Below are 21791 nucleotides of genomic sequence, written 5' to 3'. Positions count from 1 at the left end.
CTCTATCGCGCTCTGCGGTGGGACTGGTGGGAGACTTGAGAATGGTGAGACAGCAATACATTTTCAAATACCTATTTTCAATTTCTCTCGCCCCTGGTGTATCCTTTTAACGATTAGAATATTTAGAATAAAAAATTATTCTTACTTCGCTGTAGAACAAATTAATGTAATTTCGAATTCGAATCGAATGCAAAATCAGTTACTGTGATTGTCCACCAAGACCCGGTGTAAAGGCCGTGTTATATAATATAATGGTTGTACTGGCCTACTGTCTGTCCATGGTTCTGACCATGACCTTGAGCTTGGTCCTGTCGACCTTGGAGGAGGAGGTGAGGGGGAACTCCTGCAAGAACACCACACCTCCTCTCAGCTGCTTGATGTCTGATAGCTCCTCTGAAACAACAATTTCATGTAAGCCCATAAGCACATTAGGAAGGACATATTAGTGGGACGTTTTATCAGCGTCACGCTCTTTCAGTAGCCGTATCAAGCCCTTGCAGCCCTTCTCACATCTAGGCGCGAATTATTATTTGCCTCCACGCGGCCGAAGTGCCCGGCAGCTTCATCAGGACTTCGCATTGTGTGACAATAGCGGCCGGGCCGCTAGGTCAAACTGACGCATATAAATCGAGCCTTCAGTACCCCCATTAGCCAGTGCCTTGCTTGCTTTCTCCTCACCTACCTTTAACCATGGAAACGCATCGAAACGAGACGCTCCGCCAGTGACTCTCAAGCCCCTGCTCCACCTTACTTCTACGTCATATAACCAGTGACTTGTTTGCATACTCCTACCTTTAACCATGTCCTTGATCTCCTGCGCGGTGACGTGACAGCCGTCCTGCGGGATGACGCAGGCGACGGGGATGTCGCCCTCCTCGGCGTCGGTGATGCCCGTCACCGCCACGTCCAGCACGCCCGGGTGCTTGATTATCACCTTTTCTATCTCCACTGGGGAGATCTGCCAGACAGAGATAGCTGTTAGTTAATAAGGATCATTTCTTTTGCACTAGGTATCATGACAATCATTTAGCAACCCCCAAAAGGGTAGGAAATTCTGAATATAACCGTTTCTTGAGTGTTTAAGCTTGGACCTCGCCAAAAATTCAATAAACTGTAAACGCTGCATGCGAGAAATGTGTTTTCGGAAACCAACAAAATTGCTTCATTTGCCTGACCTCTCTGAGCGCAATGATTCTATTGAATCTTAAGAGCACAAACGTCGTAGCTCTGGTGGAAACGCAGCTATAAAATAAAGACTTTTGCGTATTCATGCCATGGCACAAATTGGCCAGATAGCACATGTTTGATATTTTGAAATATGGGAGTGTTGGGGCCACCAAGAAAGATCTTTAATGAAACCGAGCGAGGTGTTGTATGCTCGGTCAGGCCGACGTCTATTAATATGTTGATTTCAGTTGTGATAATTACGAGTAGTAAGTACTGCCGCACTCAGAAAATCTCGATAGCGCGATACAGAATTTTTGCGTCGTTGGTCTGCTACAGAGGGACCCTCTCACCTGGTGCTTCCTGCACTTGAGCAGTAGCTTGAGTCTGTCGACGAAGTGGTAGCGGTAGTCGGCATCGCGGTGGAAGATATCGCCCGTCTTCAGCCACCCGTCATCTGTGAGGCTCAGGTATTCATGCTCTTACCTGGTGGTTCCTGTATTTGAGCAGCAGCTTGAGTCTGTCGACGAACTGGTAGCGGTAGTCGGCGTCGCGGTGGAAGATGTCGCCCGTCTTCAGCCACCCGTCATCCGTGAGGCTCAGGTATTCATGCTCTCACCTGGTGGTTCCTGTACTTGAGCAGCAGCTTGAGTCTGTCGACGAAGTGGTAGCGGTAGTCGGCGTCGCGGTGGAAGATGTCGCCCGTCTTTAGCCACCCGTCTGGTGTGAGCGCCGACGCGTTCGCCGAGGGGTTGTTGTAGTAGCCCTACAAATTATGATAAATTATAATCTAGTCCTTGTACTAAAAATGCGTTAAACTGCCGCCCTAGATAGTTTCTCTAAAAACATCATATTCGATTACAATAGCTTTAATATTTTTACAGGAAAGTTGAACATAAACTTTTCCAGTGCATTTATATTGTGTATACTTATATGATTGCTATAGCATATTTTATTGGTTCCTATCCAAACGTACTTAATGTATGGGCCAAGGCTCCAGCCCAAGCCTGCGCTGCGATATAGCGTCGCGTGGCACCGTAAAAATCTACATTGCTGTTGTCGACGGAGAGCTGGCGACCAAAAAGGTCATGTAGCTTCAGCTGTACTAAAACTCCGTTAGCTACTTCCCTGAACAACCCTGTCTGATAATCTGCGTGCTGGCAGGCCGTGGGCGGTGGATGTGAGAGTAGTAGGGTGGGGAGAAAATTAAAAAAAATGTAGGTTCAGCTGTATTCGAACTCCGTTAGCTACTTCTTTGAACAACCCTTTCTGATAATCTGCGTGCTGGCAAGCCATGGGCGGTGGGTGTGGGAGTGGTGGGGTGGGGAAAAATGAAAAAAAGTAGATTCAGCGACTTAAATTTTTTTCGTCTGTCCGTCTGTATCACCCCACTACTCCCACACCCACCGCACACGGCCTACACACACCTACACGGCATATTATCAGAAAGGGTTGTTCAGGGAAGAGCTAACGGAAATTTAATACAGCTGAAGCTACGTGACCTTTTTGGTCGTCAGCTTAATGGTTGTTTATTTTTTTTTGCAATTCGACGCCGCAACTGTGTTGTGGTTTGCCTCTTTTGGGCCGTTTAAATTCACCCACTTCCGCTGCTCCATCGCCCTGCCGGCAAAATTGCCCTGAATTCTTCTGCGGCAGTAACGACGCGAGTGGGCGTTTACACTCAGCCCTCTACATACTTGCCGCATCGGGCAGCGGCAGCGGCATGACAAGAGGCAGCGCGAGTGACTAGTTACATTCTCGCGCTGCCCACTTCCCTGCTCACTCCCTGCCCAACAGGGCTAAATAAACGACGCTTATGCGTCGTTTATATTTATATATGGTAAATGCTATATTATGTATATTATGTATGTATTTACCTTAAAAACTGTAGGACCCTTCACCCACAGTTCTCCAGGTACGTCGGGCTCCGTGATGTCCTTGCCAGATTCTGGGTCCACAAGCTGGTGAACATATTTGTAAGAAACTCATATTAGTTTTACACTATTTATAACTTATGAACTGGAGACGGTAGACAAACGGGCTTACCCTGTATTTGAGATGTCCAATTTCCCGGCCGCACGACTTGCCTGTAGGATCCTCGCCTGAGAATATCATGCCGGCGCACTCCGTCATACCAAACGGCGCGTAGAATCGCGCGTTCGGAGCCGCTTCCTGCAATAGAATAAAAACATGATTTAGTGTCTTTTCCAATTGCAGACCATAATGCGACTCAGTGTCGCACAATGCTGAAGTGTGCTAAAGCTAATTTGAAAATCAGTGTGATTGAGACTGCTTGATTGTGCGAGTAGGAAATGCAATCTCGTTCTCGCGAGATCTCGGCCTTTTTTAGCGAGATTGATCTCGGACGAAAAATAGGCGAGATCTCGCGAGTTTAAAAACGTCTTATTTGAAGCGCGGACTGACAAGGACTCTTTTGATTTTACGCACCGCGGACGTTTTGTGCTGTTCAGAAGAGTGTAGACATCGTGCGTCGTGATGTCCTCTAACGTGCACGTTAAAAAGGTTAAAAAGTTATCGTCGACGGAAATTTTAAGTCGTCTCCATATATTTTCATACATTTTTCTTCCCTAACCCTATGTTGTAGTTTTACCGCGGAGGTGCACGATATTACCGCCACGTCCAAAATTATAAAAGCGCATTAGAAGAGAAGACTGGCTGTTTCTTTCATTTGTTATTTGATAGATAGTATACAGTCAAAGTTTACTACTTAAAAATTATAGACATATACATCAAACAATGTTTGGTGCAAAATTCCCCTATTGAACACACACAGAACAGGCAAGTCAGTCGAATAGATAGAGGGCTGCAGCTCGGTCGTGCAGACTAATGGACTCAATCTTCTTTGTAACAAATAGTAGATCAGCATCGGCATTGATTTCTTTGGATTTTTCACTAAGTTCGCTGATTAGCGGCATTAGGTAGATCGTTGTTCATGTAATCCTTGCTTTTAACTTTCTACAAACAAGGATACGGTAGACAGGTAAATGGAAATAAACGAATGTCAAAATTGTTTTTGTTCCTTCATTCCTAAGTTTAGTGTTTGTATTTTTTACAATAATATTTTAAGTGCACTCCAGTAGTCCAGTCGCTCTCCAAGGTGCGAATGACGGTGGGCCGCCCGTCGCGACCATTCATGTATACAGACTTGCCCGTGCCCGCGCGGGAAAAATGCGATCTCGCGGGCTGGCTGCGGGCACGGGCCAACGGGCATGTCTGTGCCCGTACCTAGGAATTGACGAGCAGACATGCGACAGACTTGCCCGTGACGGGCGGCCCGCAGCGGGCGGCCCAGTAGTCAATTCCCCGCTTAAACGGTATTAGGTATTATGTTGTTATTACAGCATTTGCCTTCGCGTGCTAACCTTGCAGTTTGCACGAAAGAAAGGCGATCAAACTTCATCCGGTTTCTCTGTTAAGTCTTGACAACATTCATCATGCTAAATAATCGCTCTATATCAGCGTTAGAATGCGGCAAAACGAATAAAGATAGTAATAATATAATTAAGTTTCCAGTGTGCGTCTTCAAGGGTTAGAAACATAAAAAAACTAGTGGTTTAAGGTCGAAGTTACCACTAACTTAAATAATCTAATCCACTAAGAAATCCACTAGCCATTAAAACCAAATTTTTCCCGCCGAAAGGTACGTCTAAACCACCAGATCTAGTGGAAATTCCACTAAGTTGGCAACACTGAGGATTAATAATGAAGACGCATTCGAAATTTCGAATATATAAAATATCCTATAATTAATCACACGTCAGGGATGTCAGACGTAGGTACCAATTTCTTGGTACACATACCAGGTTTTGGTTCCACGTACCATATACCAAGACTACTCGGTCCTTGTATGCAAAAATACCAAGATTGGCCCTTGACCGACCAAAATACACTGACCATATAGAATAACCGGCAAATTTCAAAGATGCATGTAAAAAAAACATTCCAATCAGATTTCCTTTATAATATAAAACTTTGTCTCGATAATCAGTTGTGTTGTGTGTAAAAATGTTTTTCCGAAATCTCAATTTGTTTACTTCGGACTTCTTTTCCATTGTTTGGTTAAGCAAGCGAACCCTCGTTTCTTATAAAAATCTTCGTTATGAATAATTTATCTATTTTTTTCAATATATTTTACATTTTATATCCGAATTATGCAGTATAATATCAAAAAGATAATGCAGTTCAAAATGATATTTCTTCCGTACGTCGGAGCGGAGCACAGGCGTACCAGTTATCTGTCTCTGATACCAGTTTTCAGCCAGCTCGATACAAGGATTTCCAAGTGGCCGTCTAACACCCCTATTCAAAACTCTTATTACCTACGTGCGCGGTAAGGGCGGTCCAAAGGACAAAATGTTACACGTCTTGGTGTTACCTAGCTAGGTAGATAGTAATTAGTATGTAACAGGGTATTTGACAGATTTTTAAATTATTCTATATTGTTTCTCTCCTTGTTACACTTCTTACAACGTAAACAATAAAACAGAGATGCAAATAAATGCCGCCAAGGCCAAAACAATATTAGTGTAAATTGTGAGCCGATATTTATGAAAATTTAAATCCTTTTTGTTTTTTGAATCAGATTTATATCCGTAAACTGAACATTTATTATAATATCCCATTGTTTATAAGATAAGTTATCGTTTTACAACACAAAATTCGTAGACAACGCGCTAACGTCACCCCTGTGGGCGCAGGTATACAAACTCCGCGTTTTTTTTTTTTTTTTTAATGAAATAAGAGGGCAAACGAGCAAACGGGTCACCTGATGGAAAGCAACTTCCGTCGCCCATGGACACTCGCAGCATCAGAAGAGCTGCAGGTGCGTTGCCGGCCTTTTAAGAGGGAATAAAATAGGGGAGGGTAGGGATGGGAAGGGAAGCGAATAGGGGAGGGTAGGGAAGGGAATAGGGTAGGGGATTGGGCCTCCGGTAAACTCACTCACTCGGCGAAACACAGCGCAAGCGCTGTTTCACGCCGGTTTTCTGTGAGAACGTGGTGTTTCTCCGGTCGAGCCGGCCCATTCGTGCCAAAGCATGGCTCTCCCACTTATATGCGTGTACTATGTACGCGGGCCCGCGCCACCCGCTTCCCCGCGAGTACCCCTCCGTTGCTCAGCTTGCTCTGCGTAAGTACATTCGTTTCACTACTGGATATGTCATATTGCTATACTGTGACTAAACTATACCTTAGCGACGGCAATCAGCTCAGCAGAGACGGCGCTGCCACCGATGAAGACGGTGCGCAGGCTGGAGAAGTCGCACCGCTCGCTCTGGCCCGGCTTCAGCAGCGTCGTCAGGAACGTCGGACTCGATATCGTGAACGTTGGCTGTGAATGGAATGTGTGTTTCGGCTCTTATTTGATCATGTTAAACACGTAATGATCTGTTCTATAATTTGCTATGGCATGGCAGGGTAAGGCACATTTCTGACGGCAAAATTTATGGAATCGTTCGCAAAGGACAGATGGCTTCACCTTAATCTAAACCTGATACGGTGGGGTAATATCGTGCGATGCTACGTACGTATACCCAATTATAAAAGCGACCTTTTCTTTATCGTATATAATAAGGATTCAGAATACAAGCAGACAGATTTTCACAATTATGGTAATTGCGATTGCCACCAACAGCGGTGGTCAGTTACGACCTCTTTGTTGGACGCCAACGCATTCCTTGGACATAAAAGTATGATTCTTCAAAAATTAAGGAAATGCATCCATATTTTAAGAAGTTCTCGAATACTAAGCTAGAATGTGTCAATCAGGTGACACTCACCTTGTTGATCAGCTCGTACATGTGGTGGGGGGTGATGGGCTGCGAGGTATAAAGGACGGGGAAGCGCGTCAGCACCGACGAAACCATTCAGAACATATGCGCCGACAGCCACTGTATGGGCGACATGCACAGCGCCAGCTGCGTGGGAGTCGGGAAAGTTTCGACACTGAGCTGTCTACCAGGTGACACTCACCTTGTACTTATTGATCAGCTCGTACATGTGGTGGGGGGTGATGGGCTGCGAGGTGTAGACGACGGGGAAGCGCGTCAGCACCGACGACACCATGAACATGTGCGCCGACAGCCACTGTATGGGCGACATGCACAGCGCCAGCTCCGTAGGAGTCGGGAAGGTGTCGAATACTGCGCTAGAAATAAAGAAAAAAAATACAATTTTATAAATACCGGGTTGGGATAAAAATAACAAAACAGTTATACGAACGTAAGTGTATTCAAAGCTAGTGGACGAATTTAAATCCTACAGCGTTTTAAGACACTCCTTGATTTCATAAAAAATATTATAGCCTGACCAAATTATCTACAGTTAATTTTTATCCTCTCACTACATTGGGCCCTCATAGACAACCATGATCGCGAAACTGTTTATGTTTATAGACAAATATGCCCCTCTACAGGTTTTTAACCTATCTACGAGTATACTGGGCCAACGAGTAGAGACCAGAAATGACTTACAATATGAGAGGGAAGGCGATCATCATCTGTTTGTGTGTGACCGGGGTGATCTTGGGCAGGCCGGTGGTGCCGCTCGTCGACGCTATGATGCTGTTCACTTCCGATGGGTCGAAGTCGTTTGGCCTAAAGAAATCGATGAATTTTACTATAGGACATATCCTGGATCCAAAAACGATGAACTGAACAACTCGGTCTTTAAAGATACACAAATAAAATTTTCGTCATACCTTCAAAAACCACAAGCAGATGCCTATGTCGCTTATATTAATCATTGTCATTATCATCATCATCATCAGCCAACCACCTCTTTTATAATTACTCATCATAGCGTACCTACTTACTAATAAGTCTTAGTTATAGTTTTTTAACAAAAAAACAGAGAATAAATGGCCACTGCCATAACATCTTTTTTAGATTTCCTGTGTAACCATAATATTCGTCGTGGGAAGATTTTCATACTCACGTGAATTTGTCCGCAGGTGTATTGTCCGAATATTTGTCAAGGAACTGTTGGTAATTCAAGTACTGTGTGTCGTCGGATGTGTCAAAAGTAACAATAAGTGCTTTTATGTTCAGACCCTCGATGGCTTTCTGGACGTTGTTTACGTTGGCACTAGGACAGAAAACCACCTTCGGCGGGCACTGCTGGAACAAGCCGCTGAATTCGCCTAAAATATAAAAAGACTTGACATAACCCGACCAAATCACACAATCTTAGGTGTAACATAATATTGAAAATATACATGTGTACAAAAAACTGTCAGCTTTTATAAAATGACGAAGGTCTGGCAGTTCCCAGGGACTCTTGCTCTAGTTAACTCTAGTAGGTCAACTCTCTACCATACAATTTCGCTGGTTGTAAAAAAATGTACTCACTAATACTGTATCTGTTATCGAAGCCGGCTACCGTCACCCCGAGGTATGTGCCCGCCTGCAGCGTGATGGGCAGGTCCAGACAATTCGGGCCCATCACGGCTATGACGTCATTCACTTTGAGACCGAGGTTCTTCAGCGCTGTGGCGCACTTTATGGAGCGTTCCATGCCGTCTTTGTATGTATGAGTCTCGCCGGTAGCGCCATCTATCTGAAAGATAAGTAATATAATATGATTTAAATTACACTAATAGCACTTCTATAGGCTGCTCAAGTAATAACAGCTTAAGCCCGGCCGCACATTATCCGAAATTTCTGATCAGAAAAATTCGGCCGCCCGCCGGAACGCACTCTGTTCATACATTTTGTTGTAGACCCCGCATACTATCAGAATTCTGACGTGTCAAAATGTATAAGCGCTGCGGGGTGTCGGAAATTTCGGATAATGTGCATGGCTGTCCAATGTCCATCAGAATTTGGAAATTGAACTGAAAGTACCATCGAAATAATTGATTCACAGGCAGTTCAGGCGTTTGGTTGAGTTATCTCAATTCAATTTAAGTCGTGATCTGTCGGCTGAGTTTGACGAACCCGGCCAAAATATTTAGGTCCGCAATCCGCCTATGAATCAACTTCTCTGATAGTACTCTCGTACTTAAACAACATAACAAAAATAAAAAGCTACCTTAAGGAATGTAGGGTTTTGACTGTAGTTAGACAGGTACTGATTGTAGTCTAGCAGTATCTATAACTAAGTTTGAATTTGAAAAACAAAGTTCGCCCTAGTTCTTCATTTTCAAAGTATCATCATCAAATATCATTCAACTATCATCACATTCCAAGAACCAAAACACGATAAATGAAATTCAAAGGATGGTGAAAGTACGCATGCATATCATGTTCATGAGAATAACTCGACCTCATCAGCAATGTAGAGTCCAATTACCTGTAACACAAAGTCCGGTGCGTCCTTCAGGTTCTGCAGCAGCATCTTGCCGACGTGGTGCCTGTCGGTGGGTATCCCGGTCTGCGCCACCACCCGCGCCGCCACCTCCTCTATGAACCACGTGATCGCGTGCGATAGGACCGACATTGTGCTGAAATTGTTTAACTGCTATCAGAGAAGTTGATTTATAGGCAGATGGCGGAACAACGGAAATTGGTCGCGTTGTGTATAACCCATCCAAAAAATCACAGCTATCATTGAATTGACATAATCCGACTAAACGTGGTAGGTCCGTCAACTGCAATATGAATCAATTTCATCGATACTATCAGAGAAGTTGATTCCTAGGCAGATAAGCGGACCTAAGTAGGTAAGTTGGTTGCGTCCGACCATAGATATGATAAGCGGACCTAAGTAGGTAAGTTGGTTGCGTCCGACCATAGATATCAGAAATGCGTCCGACCGATCCCAGCTAACATTGAATTGACATACGCCGACCAGACGACGTAGGTCTATCAACTGCCTAGGAATAAATTTCCTCGGGTATACGTCAATTTAGTAGATACGCCTCAAGTCTCAACTATTGATTAACTGATTTACAACTTGTTTTACACATAGGCCAAATCCTTAAAGAAGTAACTAGAAATGTCGTATTGACAATACTACTCTTCCAAAACATAGCATCACCTCCCATACTATTATGATGAAGGCATACAAAAGGATTTTTTTCAATTGGAACTAGAAATGATTTTTAATTCCTCAAGACTCAAGAGAGATGAAAAGGGCATCTTAAATACCACAGCTTTCACGCTGGAAAAGCTGTGCGCAAAAGCTAATAATTAGAGATGTGCCGATCATGACTTTGGCCGACTAGTCGGCCAAGCCGATCATGGTTTCGGAAGTTTCCGTAACGCTTTTTTACTGCTGTTTCGCGTCGTACTCGCACACGCCGCCTGCAAACGTGTCGAATCGTGTTAAGTATGTTTACTTCGCATACGTTACTTTATTTTGTTTAGCTATGATACAGTTGATGGTTTTCAGTAAATATTTCATGTACATGAAATCTCGATTTAATAATACATACTTACTTAATTTGTTGTTAAAATTATATTTACAAAAATAATTTCTTTACTAGCAAGTAATTTCAGTGTTTGTGTGTTGAGTGTGATCTGAACACATTATAAATAATATTCAAGGTTATTCTATAATATAATTTCAATATTGACAAAAAAGTAAAAAGCCGATTAGTCGGCGCTTTTTGTCGACTATTCGCCGACTATTCACCGACCACAAAAGTGACCGGATAGTCGGCTTTACCGACTAGTCGGCACATCTCTCTCTACTAATAATGTTAGTTATATCATATGAGGCCAGTGATTTAGAGTTCATTGATAGGTACATTAGAGTTGAAGTCACTTGATGCACAGGGTGATTATAGGTAGGGCTGCCATCCGTCCGGATTTCCCCGGATTTGTCCTAGTTTGAAGGGCGTCCGGGGACCGTCCGGCCGGTTTTTTTAAAAGTGTCCGATTGAAATCGAGGCACCTTTTTTGTTTAGTGGAGTTATTCAACTTTTTAGACATGCAGCAATAATCGAAAGATTAAAAATCGCTACGCATACATACATACGGTTAATTCTCTGATCTTAATCAAGTCAAATTCTTTTTGGAAAAGAAATAACTTTTAGCAAAAGGTGTACGGGGAAATAACCACATTTCGGCCAAATGTCCGAGAAATTTAGGTGATGGCAGCCCTAATTATAGGCGAACTATATTTTTTCTTTGCTTTTTACCTTTTTACGTACGCATCAAACCGATTTTTAACCGACTTCCAAAAAGGAGGAGGTTATATGTTCGTCTGTATATTTTTGTTCTTTTTTTTGTATGTTCAACCATAACTTCGCCGTTTGTGAACCGATTTTCATGATTTTTTTGTTGTTGTACAGGGTTGAATTCGAATTTGGTACCATGTTTATAAAAGTGGTGATCTGATGATGGGATCCATGAGGAATCGAGGGGACTCTTTGAAGTTTGTATGGAAACATATAGTGATTTCAATTTTTCTGAAGCATTCGAGGTAAATGCTACCAAAAAGTAAGACCTTGTACCAGGTTATACCCTGGATCCGAAGGTACCGAACAGAACTTTTGAATCCTTATAGATACAGGTTCGGGGATTTCGGCGTTGTTTAAACAACTGAAAGCATAAGCCAACACATCAATTTGATTGATCATTATCATCACAATCATAATTATACCATGGGTCATCACATAAAGACCCAATTGTTGGTACTTTTCATGCATATTTAAATCGGAGCAGATGTTTTTGATGATTATTTCGCTGTTTGTGGACCAATTTTTAAAATTCTCATATTGTTGTATAGGATATAATCTTAATTTTGTATGACAATTACGAAAGTGGTGAGCTGATGATGGGATCTATCGAGGGAAAGCCTTGAAATTTATCAAAACACTCATAGTGGTTAAAATGTTGTTTCTAGTAACTTAAACATATTATGTTACAAAAAAGAGAAATTTCATACGAAGTTGTCTCTTGGTCCAAAGGCACTGAACAGAACTCCTGAATCTTTAAAGATGAAAATTTGGAAATTGCAGCATCGCTTAGATAACTTCAAGCATTTACCACAATTTTGCTTACAGTAATATAATATGGATAGTTAATATTCGTAGTGGTTATCTACGCATAAAGCCTTGTCTTGTAGATAATTAAAATCAGTGAAAGGCCTTTGCCCAACAGTGGGACAGTATGGGCTAATTATAAAAATCATAAAATAGGGTATCTAGGGCTGAAAAGCAAAATTAAGTTCCTACATTATTAACCAGCATTATACATGATTTTGAAAATTATTTTGTTCTTTTAAAGTATATTATTATACCACTTTGGTACTACGGTTACTAAGTTGGCAATTTGATAATGATATCCATGTGTTATATAGGGAGCTCCTCAAAATTTATAAGGAAACATAATATTATAGTGATTTCGATTTAGTTAGAAGTATTCTAAGCATACGCTACCAAGTAAGATTTTGCCACGGGTATACCATGGTTCCGAAAATGCTTAGAGAACTTCTGAATCTTTGGTTTCATTGTTGTTTTAAGATTTTACTATTTTATTCAAAATTACGTTTAAGAAAATATTTTATTCAACGTAATTCAAGTTTAAGTACTAACAGTAAATATATGTGATAGTTTCATACCTAAATCATATCTATCTACAACTGACACTTATGTATTTACCATTACATAAATAACTAAAAAGAGTGAAATTATTATTTTTTAACAAAAAATTAAAACCGACTTCCAAGGTAAAAACAATTAGAATTAGACTGGATTGCACCAACTAACTTTAACTTTAACTTTAACTTTGACTACAGTGCAAAATGTCAAATCTTTGGGTAAAGTTAAAAATGGACGCCATCAAGACGCCATATTTAAGAGGATACACCAGGGGCTAGAAAAATGAATAAAAAGTACGTGTAATATCTATAGCTGTCTGGCTTACCTTAAGCCTATACCGCAGAACGCGATAGAGACAACTGCAGAAAATCCAGAAAATCAACGATTCGTTGTCCCCTGATTCCTTCTCCAAAACTTAACCGATTTAAGTACTTTTTTCACTAAAGATTAAAGAAAGGCTTGAGCTATGTTCCTATGTTTTGCTTTTTTTTTGTATAATCTAGCCAAATCTGTTTTCTAGACGTTTGAACACAGCGGAAAATCTGGCCATTTATTTGGGTTTTTGAACGTTCATATCTTATTTAATAATAAGAGCGTTTGTGTGCCAAAGCCTATTATAAGGTCAATGATTTCATAAATGATGGCACATCTTGGGAGTAGGATGGCTGCTTACAAGGCTACTTCTACATTATTGTACATGACTTACTATGTATGTATGTTGACATTGTATAATTTTAAGTTACAGCATTGTAAATTTTATTTTAAAAGATTAATTTTTTTACCTCACTTTTTTTTGGTAAAAAAAGTGGGCCCCGTGCGAGTTTCTTACGCCGGTTCTTCTCGCCGGGATAGTTCCCGAACCGGTGGTAGGCACCGTAGCTAATATTAACATTCTGAAAGTATTTTCTTAAAATCTACTCAGAAATAAAACATTTTTTATTTTATTTATTTATTTAATAAAATTATGAAAAAAAAGAAAACATAGGGACATTGTATTAGTAGCCATAGATATTCAGGAAAAAAATTATAACTTTACTAGCATTATCCAGGGAGGGAACAGGGGACAACGTTTGTATGGAAAAAAGGGCGGTGTGGACTCCTCTTAACTATAACCATAGAGCTCGACAAGGTTTTAAATGCATGTGGCAAAAAAAGGAACTAACGCTGTCATCATACAAAAACCGCAATTTTTGACAGTTCTCCTTTACCAGCAGCGCTCCCGCCCACGCGCATGTATAACCTTGTTGGCTCAGCTGTCATCTGTCAATTTCTCAGGGAAAAGTTAAGGGTAAAGTTAAAGTTAAAGTTAAATTTACCTTAACTATAACTATAACTTTAACTTTAACTTTACCCACGCCTCTGGCGCAACCCAGTCTAAGAATATTAACTAAAAAGTATTAAATAATTCTTTCTCTAATAGTGCCTTTTCCAGAATTCGTCAAAAAAAAAAATCGAATCACGGTATTTACTGCTATTCCATCATAAATACTGGATGATTTGAGTAAATTTACGATTTACAATGTAAAATCGAAATAATTTAAGACAAGACTTAGAGTGGATGAAGTGGGTAACTGTCATTTTACGACATAAGAGCAATCACTTTTTCCCTTACAATTGGAACAATAAACCTTGTAATTTACACACTTCGTGATCTAGCTAATATGTTATACATAGATACCACATAATACTTATATATTTTTTTCAATTATTTTCCCGGTCTTAAAGACTCCATATAAGCAAAAAAACGTCAGTTTTCAAATTGTTAGTTACTCACTTCATCCACTACTGTCTTCAATTCTTTAAAATTATAACGTAATTCAAGCTTTGCTTTGCACAACGTAAATTCCTACTGTATAATAATTATACCACTAACCACCATCAACAAACAAATTATATAATATTATAATATTTCTGAGAAATATATAATTACTGAAAAAAGGTTTAAAGAGAAATCATAATATTATGAGTGTTAAATAATATTATGTACTCAGAAGAGTATTTAGTTCGACAGACATAATTATCAGGTGGCTAGCACGAATAATAATTAACAGCAACGAATATTACGCATTGGTCGGACCAGAGGGCGCTCCTAGCATATACAGTAGGGGTTAACTTTATCTATACTAATATTATAAAGAGGTAAACTTTGTTTGTTTGTTTGTTTAATTGTAACGAATAGGCTCAAAAACTACTGGACCGATTTTAAAAATTCTTTCACTAATCGAAAGCTACATTATTTACGAATAACATAGGCTACTTTTTATTTTGGAAAATATAGGGTTCCGTAAGATATTTCAGTTTTTCGGAAACAACCAGAAAATTTACTTATTTTGCGTACGCTGCCTAAACTATAAAAGATAGAACCATACAATGTTCTAAGTAAATGTAGATCTTATAAATATCTATAAAAATGTCCGCGACACACTATACCTGTCTATGTTAACATAGATAGGTATAGTGTGTCGCGTTCGGTAAAGCTATCAACCCACCAACCGCTGCAGCTGTTATCAGTGCTAAGCAACTAGCATCAAGCTGAACCTAGCAACTTAAGGTAAGTACGAATAAACGATAATATTAATTATTTACTATCTACAGATAAGTAATGTTTAATATCCCTGGATAATTAATAATCCAGGCTGCATAAAGTATTTTTATTACGCTGTGGTATTAGTCTGGTATACCTATACCACTTTTGTATTAGGCATATCATAGAAAGCGTAGTCAATTTTGTCATAGCCATAAATATTATATTTTAGCTAGCCACTTTTTGGGCTTCCGCATCTTAAAAGGAAGGATTAAAGCGACGTATAAATAATAAAATCATACAGAATCAACAAATTGTTGTCTTGCGCTAGTCTAGCGCACACTTGGCCGATATTATTAACTTACCGACAGGCACTTACAAAGTTAGCGAGGTAGCATTAAAGCAAGTGGTACTCAACCTTTCTGTACAGACCACAAACACGTTTAGGGCTTGGTGTCGCGGGCCGCAGCCAAAAAAATTGAAGGTTAAAAATAACGTTCATCAAAATTAGGATTTAGGAGATATTATAAATTCTAGGAGATAATTTCTGAGATTTGCAAAAATAATTATTTTCTTTTTTTACTCAGTTTTTAGTTATTTATTAGTTCATTACGATTTACGCATAAGTATAGGTATACGTAGTCCGTGTAAATAGTTTTATCTATGTGTGTATAGCTACCGTCTACCACTAAAGTTAACTGTACGTACACAAACGGCGGAAAATTAATCAAATACATCAAAACGGACGGTTTTGATGTACAAGACCACGACAGAGTAGACAGAATGATAGAGTATGCCGTCTTAGAACTGATGTTGAAATTTTTAAATTCGACGTATTATGACGAAAATCGTCGCTAGGGTTGTTAACTTGTTACCTACGAATTTAAAACTATGACATATTCGCTGGACGTGTAATTCCTCTTTGGTCGTATTGTTGTTTGTGTTTTGGCACATGCGATTAAAATTGTCAGTGTCCAATTTTGAAATCTTTATTTTAAATATTTAAAAATAAATTATATCAGCCAGCGCGAGGCACATTCCGTTCATAATCCTAGTGAAACCCGACGAATTTGACAGATATTGAAACCTGTCCGTTTCTTTGCAGTCGAACTACTGGTAGTTATGCCTATTGTGACCACGAGAAGTACCAATAATAGAGTCATGTGATGATGCGTGGCATAATTACGGTGATGATGATGATGATGATGATGATTGATGTGTTGTCATATGCTTTTTTTATGAAATAAGGGGGCAAACGAGCAAACGGGTCACCTGATGGAAAGCAACTTCCGTCGCCCATGGACACTCGCAGCATCAGAAGAGCTGCAGGTGCGTTGCCGGCCTTTGAAGAGGGAATAGGGTAATAGCGGAGGGTAGGGATGGGAAGGGAAGGGAATAGGGGAGGGTAGGAAAGGGAATAGGGTAGGGGATTGGGCCTCCGGTAAACTCACTCACTCGGCGAAACACAGCGCAAGCGCTGTTTCACGCCGGTTTTCTGTGAGAACGTGGTATTTCTCCGGTCGAGCCGGCCCATTCGTGCCGAAGCATGGCTCTCCCACGTATGATGCTTTTAGATGTTTAAACGCCATAATGCCCGAACATCTATTTAAGGATTAAAAAGTTGAGTTCAGCACCCTCGGAACTAGACTTATACACGTATACGTGTATAAGTATGTAACTATGTATGCAACTATATTATATTATGTGCATAAATTACAAAAAAAAACTATATCAAGCACTAACTCCAAGTTAAAAGCAAAATTACGAGCATGAATAGAGAACAATTTACAACTCAGTCGATGAAGATCAGAGATATGAAATAAAAATTTTGGTTACCTGTGTGATGCTGCCACACTGGTCGACCTCTACCGACTAAACACTGAACGCTGCCAAAAAAAGAAACGAATCTTATAATATGTTTAACCGACTTCCAAAAAGAAGGAGGTTATATGTTCGGCTGTGAATATTTTTTTGTATTCATGCATGACAAAATCGCATGTACGGTCTACATAACACCATTTTTTTTAAACGGGCAAAAGGCCCACCACACATTCCCACCACTGCAACTCCTGTGTCGCCAGGATCAACAGTGGTAACTGGTAACCAACCTCGAAAACCCTTTGATATGATCTCAGGGATGCCCGAGGGACAAGCTAAATCTGTCTTGGGACCCGCAACGAAATTAATCACATTACACCATTCACTACAAAGCTTGATTATAAAGGTGCGACGGGCCGAAGCGGGGCAGACCCACACCTCCGTGGTCAGACTATTGACTATTGACCCATCCCGCCATGGTCACAAAAGTCAAAACTAGTAGGTATTAGAAAAATGCGGCCCGCGGTCGCCCCGCTGCGCCCCGTTACAATGTGCACGTACCTTAACACTGCTTCTTGGTAGGGTTGTTGAGGAAGTGATTATGCGGATGAGGAAGAGGATATTTTTTTGAGGAAGAGGATGCGGATGAGGAAGCGGAAGAGGAAGCGGATGAGGAAGAGGATGATAGGAAATTATAAATACTAGCGGACCCAACCCAAAAGTCTTTGTCCTGTCTGTACATAACTAGGTACATAAATTACACTTGCGGTAGGTTCTATCGTACCCGCAACTCTGCCTTAAGCGATGAGTGGAGCACCATGGGGTTTTAGTGGGTAGAGCCATGCTTCGGCACGAATGGGCCGGCTCGACCGGAGAGATACCACGTCCTCACAGAAAACCGGCGTGAAACAGCGCTTCCGCTGTGTTTCGCCAAGTAAGTGAGTTTACCGGAGGCCCAATCCCCTACCCTTTTCCTTTCCCTACCCTCCCCTATTTCCTTCCGTACCCTCCCCTATTCCCTTCCCTACCCTCCCCTATTACCCCTTAGAAGGCCGGCAACGCACCTGCAGCTCTTCTGATGCTGCGAGTGTCCATGGGCGACGGAAGTTGCTTTCCATCAGGTGACCCGTTTGCTCGTTTGCCCCCTTATTTCATAAAAAAAAAAAAAAGACTACAGGAGTCCCACATACCCCGGCCGATATCCCCAATTTGCCGGGGATGCGTAAAGCATTTCCCCATGTTAAAAAAAAGGTACATACATTACACAAAAATTAATTAAAAGGGCATTTTCCAGTGGACCAAACTATGAATCTAAACCATTCTCAAAACACACACAATAAAGAATCATCAAAATCGGTCCAGCAATTAAGGAGGAGTTCAGTAACATACACAACACACGCACACAAAAAAAAAGATGAGTGAATGATACAATTCTCTGGCTCTGGCGTGTGCGTTGCCATGATTGGATACGCGACGCGCATGCGCAGTGAAATTCCTCATAAATTCCTCTTAAATTTTGAGGAAGCGATAGCGGAAGAGGATTTTTTTTTTTTATTTATGAGGATGCGGTAACGGTTGAGGAACCCAAAATATTGCGGAACTTCCTCATTATGAGGAAGCGGAAGAGGAATCCTCAGCAACCCTACTTCTTGGCAAGTTCTGCAAGTATTTATAGTCGAAACTCTACTTCATACTTGTACCGAATATAAGGGAATTGACTTCAACAGTCGACTTAGACTAGATTTATAAATAGTTTGACTGTTTGAGGCAAAGATATTTGAAGGTCTTTATCAACTATCATTAATCTACTGAATGTAATCTTACTTCTAAGTGACCACTTATATATAATAATAATATGAAAAATGATAATACTCATCATGACGAGTCGCTTTGTTATGTAATAAACAATAACAATTAATATTGTATTACAGAAGTTGTTCTGTAATCCGTCTACTTGTTGTGACAGTCATTTATTGTTGTACTTAAGATAATGATTAATTGCCATTTTATATCCCTTTTAATACTAATAATATAATACAAAACAACCTATAAATGTAAAACAAAAATCTGTGAGATACTTAATATTTGTCATAAATCGTGGGAGAGCCATGCTTCGGCACGAATGGGCCGGCTCGACCGGAGAAATACCACGTTCTCACAGAAAACCGGCGTGAAACAGCGCTTGCGCTGTGTTTCGCCGAGTGAGTGAGTTTACCGGAGGCCCAATTCCCTTCCCTATCATCCCCAATTCCCTTCCCTTCCCATCCCTACCCTCCCCTATTACCCTATTCGCTCTTAAAAGGCCGGCAACGCACCTGCAGCTCTTCTGATGCTGCGAGTGTCCATGGGCGACGGATGTTGCTTTCCATCAGGTGACCCGTTTGCTCGTTTGCCCCCTTATTTCATAAAAAAAAAAAAAACATGATTATCTTAACATTAATCTTAAAACTACGGAACCCTAAAAAGAAACTTTACTACCTAATTAACATGACGGTGTCAGAATCTTCTACCTAGTCTTCTACTACGTACTACCTATGACACAGACTACAAAATACATGTAGTTACTATAAGTAGGTAACCTAAGTACCCCCATACCCTAATAGTAGGAGAAATCTGAAAAAACAAACTTAAAAGTTAAAACTCTCTTTAAGGGTATCTTTCGCCTCGCAAAAAACTAAAGAAATTGTTACCAAAACTTATGAAGTTTGTCAACGAATTCACAGTATTTAAAGATACAACAATTAAACAAAATATTTATAAAAAATTCCACCGCCTACTTACTGAATAAATTTATATTTAATAGACTGATAAGAGTAGCACACTACTATCTTGCACTCTTAATAAATTGATACTACCATGATACTATAACACATTACTGTAGGTACTTTAATCTAACCTACCTAATGACTCTAAGTATATAAATAAAAAGATTCGTGTGTTCGTTTGTATATTAGCAACCTGGTTCCGAGCTTACAGGCTACAACCGACTATCATAATATTTGGTCCTAACTCCTAAATAGAGCGGACTTTAGATAATAATCGGCCAAGTGCGAGTTAGACTCGCGCACGAAGGGTTCCGTACCATTATAGAGCAATATAGGTAAAAAAAAATGTGTTTTTGTATGGGAGCCCCCCTTAATTGTTTATTTTATTACAATTCTATTATTCAATATTAAAGTACAAAATAATTAAGAATATTGGTTGTGCACTTAATTTTGTTATAATTTAATATATTATATTTCCTTAATAATTAAATATTTAAGTTCTCAAATTACACTCTGGATTTGTGTTGTGTTTGATTTCCACTGTTGGGATGTAGCTCAGTTTGGGAGTTTCTGTTCATCAACCGTTGGATGAACCTTTAACATAATATGGCAATTCACCACTGTCGGAAGGAGACGAAGAATACATATCTTTGACACTTGACAGATGACAAGTGTTTGCTGGCGCTTTTTTGCCGCGGACCGGGCTTGATGGCATACGAGAAAATTTTGTTCTGATAATTTTTCCTTGAAAAGGCTTAATCCAGCTGGAATTTCAAGTTTCTTTCCCTTTTGGTTTTTCAATATAATCGCTGTGAACTTTTTGTGTGGTCGGCCGACCAAAGTGCATCAAAATTCAAGAGTACTTCAGCTACGCTCCGGAGCGGACCACGTGCTTGAGAAGACAAGCATCCTGCCCCTACAAGATCCAACGGGCTTGCTGCTACTGCAATTGCCTGAGGAGCACCCCTGCTGACTATGGAACGGGTGAGTCGGGCATGATACGGGTTCGGAGTGTTTTTTTTTTTTTTGAGAACTTTTACTATCCCGCAGGCAATCTAGCTATTACACGCATTTTGCCTGCCCAAATATTGTCAGTATTTCAAGTGCCTACCTGCTACCATTATTGATTACGAGCAAAAAAGGCCAAAAAAATCACGTTTGTTGTATGGGATCACTTAATTATTTATTTTATTTTGTTTTTAGTATTGGTTGTTATAGCGGCAACAGAATATACACAATCTGTGAAATTTTCAAAAGTCTATGGAGACAGACAGACGGACAGACAGACAGACGGACGGACAGACAGACGGACAGACAGACAGACATCGAAGTCTTAGTAATAGGGTCCCGTTTTTACCCTTTGGGTACGGAACTCTAAAAACATTAGCTGTTTTATCACTTTTATCAGTGTAAAATTATATCACTATTATCGGTCGACTTATCACGGTAACCAGATGTCAGGAATTTTCAGCAAGTAATTGAAACAATAAAATTTTATACTTACACTAAACTTTTATTTTTAATCACAATAATAATAAAATCAGCCAAGTGCGAGTCGGACTCGCGCACGACGGGTTCCGTACCGTTATAAAGGAAAAATAGTCCAAAAATTGTGTTTTTGTATGGGAGCCCCCTTCAATTTTTATTTTATTTTAAATATTAAAGTACACATAATATAATAAAGGACTTTGTGAAAAATTCAAGTACCTAACTATTACCATTATTGATATAGAGCAAAAGAGGCCGAAAAAATTAGGTTTGTTGTATGGGAGCCCCCCTTAAATATTTATTTTATTTTATTTTCAGTATTTGTTGTTATTTACAGCGGCAACAGAAATACATAATCTGTGAACATTTCAGAAGCCTAGCTATAGCGATTCTTGAGATACAGCCTGGAGACAGACAGACAGACATCGAAGTCTTAGTCATCGCGAAAACGGGACTCTATTGAGTCCCGTTTTCGCCCTTTGGGTACGAAACCCTAAAAATATTAATACTCTACATTCAACATACT

At 40.2% G+C, this 21791-nt stretch overlaps 1 protein-coding gene across 3 annotated transcripts; it reads right to left on the bottom strand.

The window, feature by feature from the left end:
• Positions 1-111: 111 nt before the first annotated feature.
• LOC121728322 (luciferin 4-monooxygenase-like) lies at positions 112-19811 on the bottom strand. 3 transcript variants are annotated; one of them, XM_042116481.1, is made up of 14 exons: positions 19794-19811; positions 17031-17080; positions 9475-9625; positions 8532-8739; positions 8119-8323; positions 7656-7778; positions 7156-7330; positions 6374-6514; positions 3211-3336; positions 3042-3125; positions 1881-1930; positions 1651-1747; positions 793-958; positions 112-393 (listed from the first exon to the last, which is right to left on the bottom strand). In XM_042116481.1, exons 3-14 carry the CDS (start codon positions 9619-9621, stop codon positions 266-268), a joined length of 1650 nt encoding a protein of 549 aa, XP_041972415.1. In that variant the 5' UTR covers positions 9622-9625; positions 17031-17080; positions 19794-19811; the 3' UTR covers positions 112-265. The 3 variants fall into 3 exon arrangements, with proteins under 3 accessions (XP_041972415.1, XP_041972413.1, XP_041972414.1); XM_042116479.1 differs by lacking the exon at positions 1651-1747 and having other exon boundaries at positions 1784-1930; XM_042116480.1 differs by lacking the exons at positions 1651-1747; positions 19794-19811 and having other exon boundaries at positions 1784-1930; positions 17031-17116.
• Between the last annotated feature and the right edge of the window lie 1980 nt (positions 19812-21791).

The sequence above is a fragment of the Aricia agestis genome, chromosome 6 (genome assembly GCF_905147365.1).
Source record: "Aricia agestis chromosome 6, ilAriAges1.1, whole genome shotgun sequence".
Classification (NCBI taxonomy): domain Eukaryota; kingdom Metazoa; phylum Arthropoda; class Insecta; order Lepidoptera; family Lycaenidae; genus Aricia; species Aricia agestis.
Note: the sequence above shows the minus strand (reverse complement) of the source record. Positions and strands in the feature narration are given on the sequence as shown.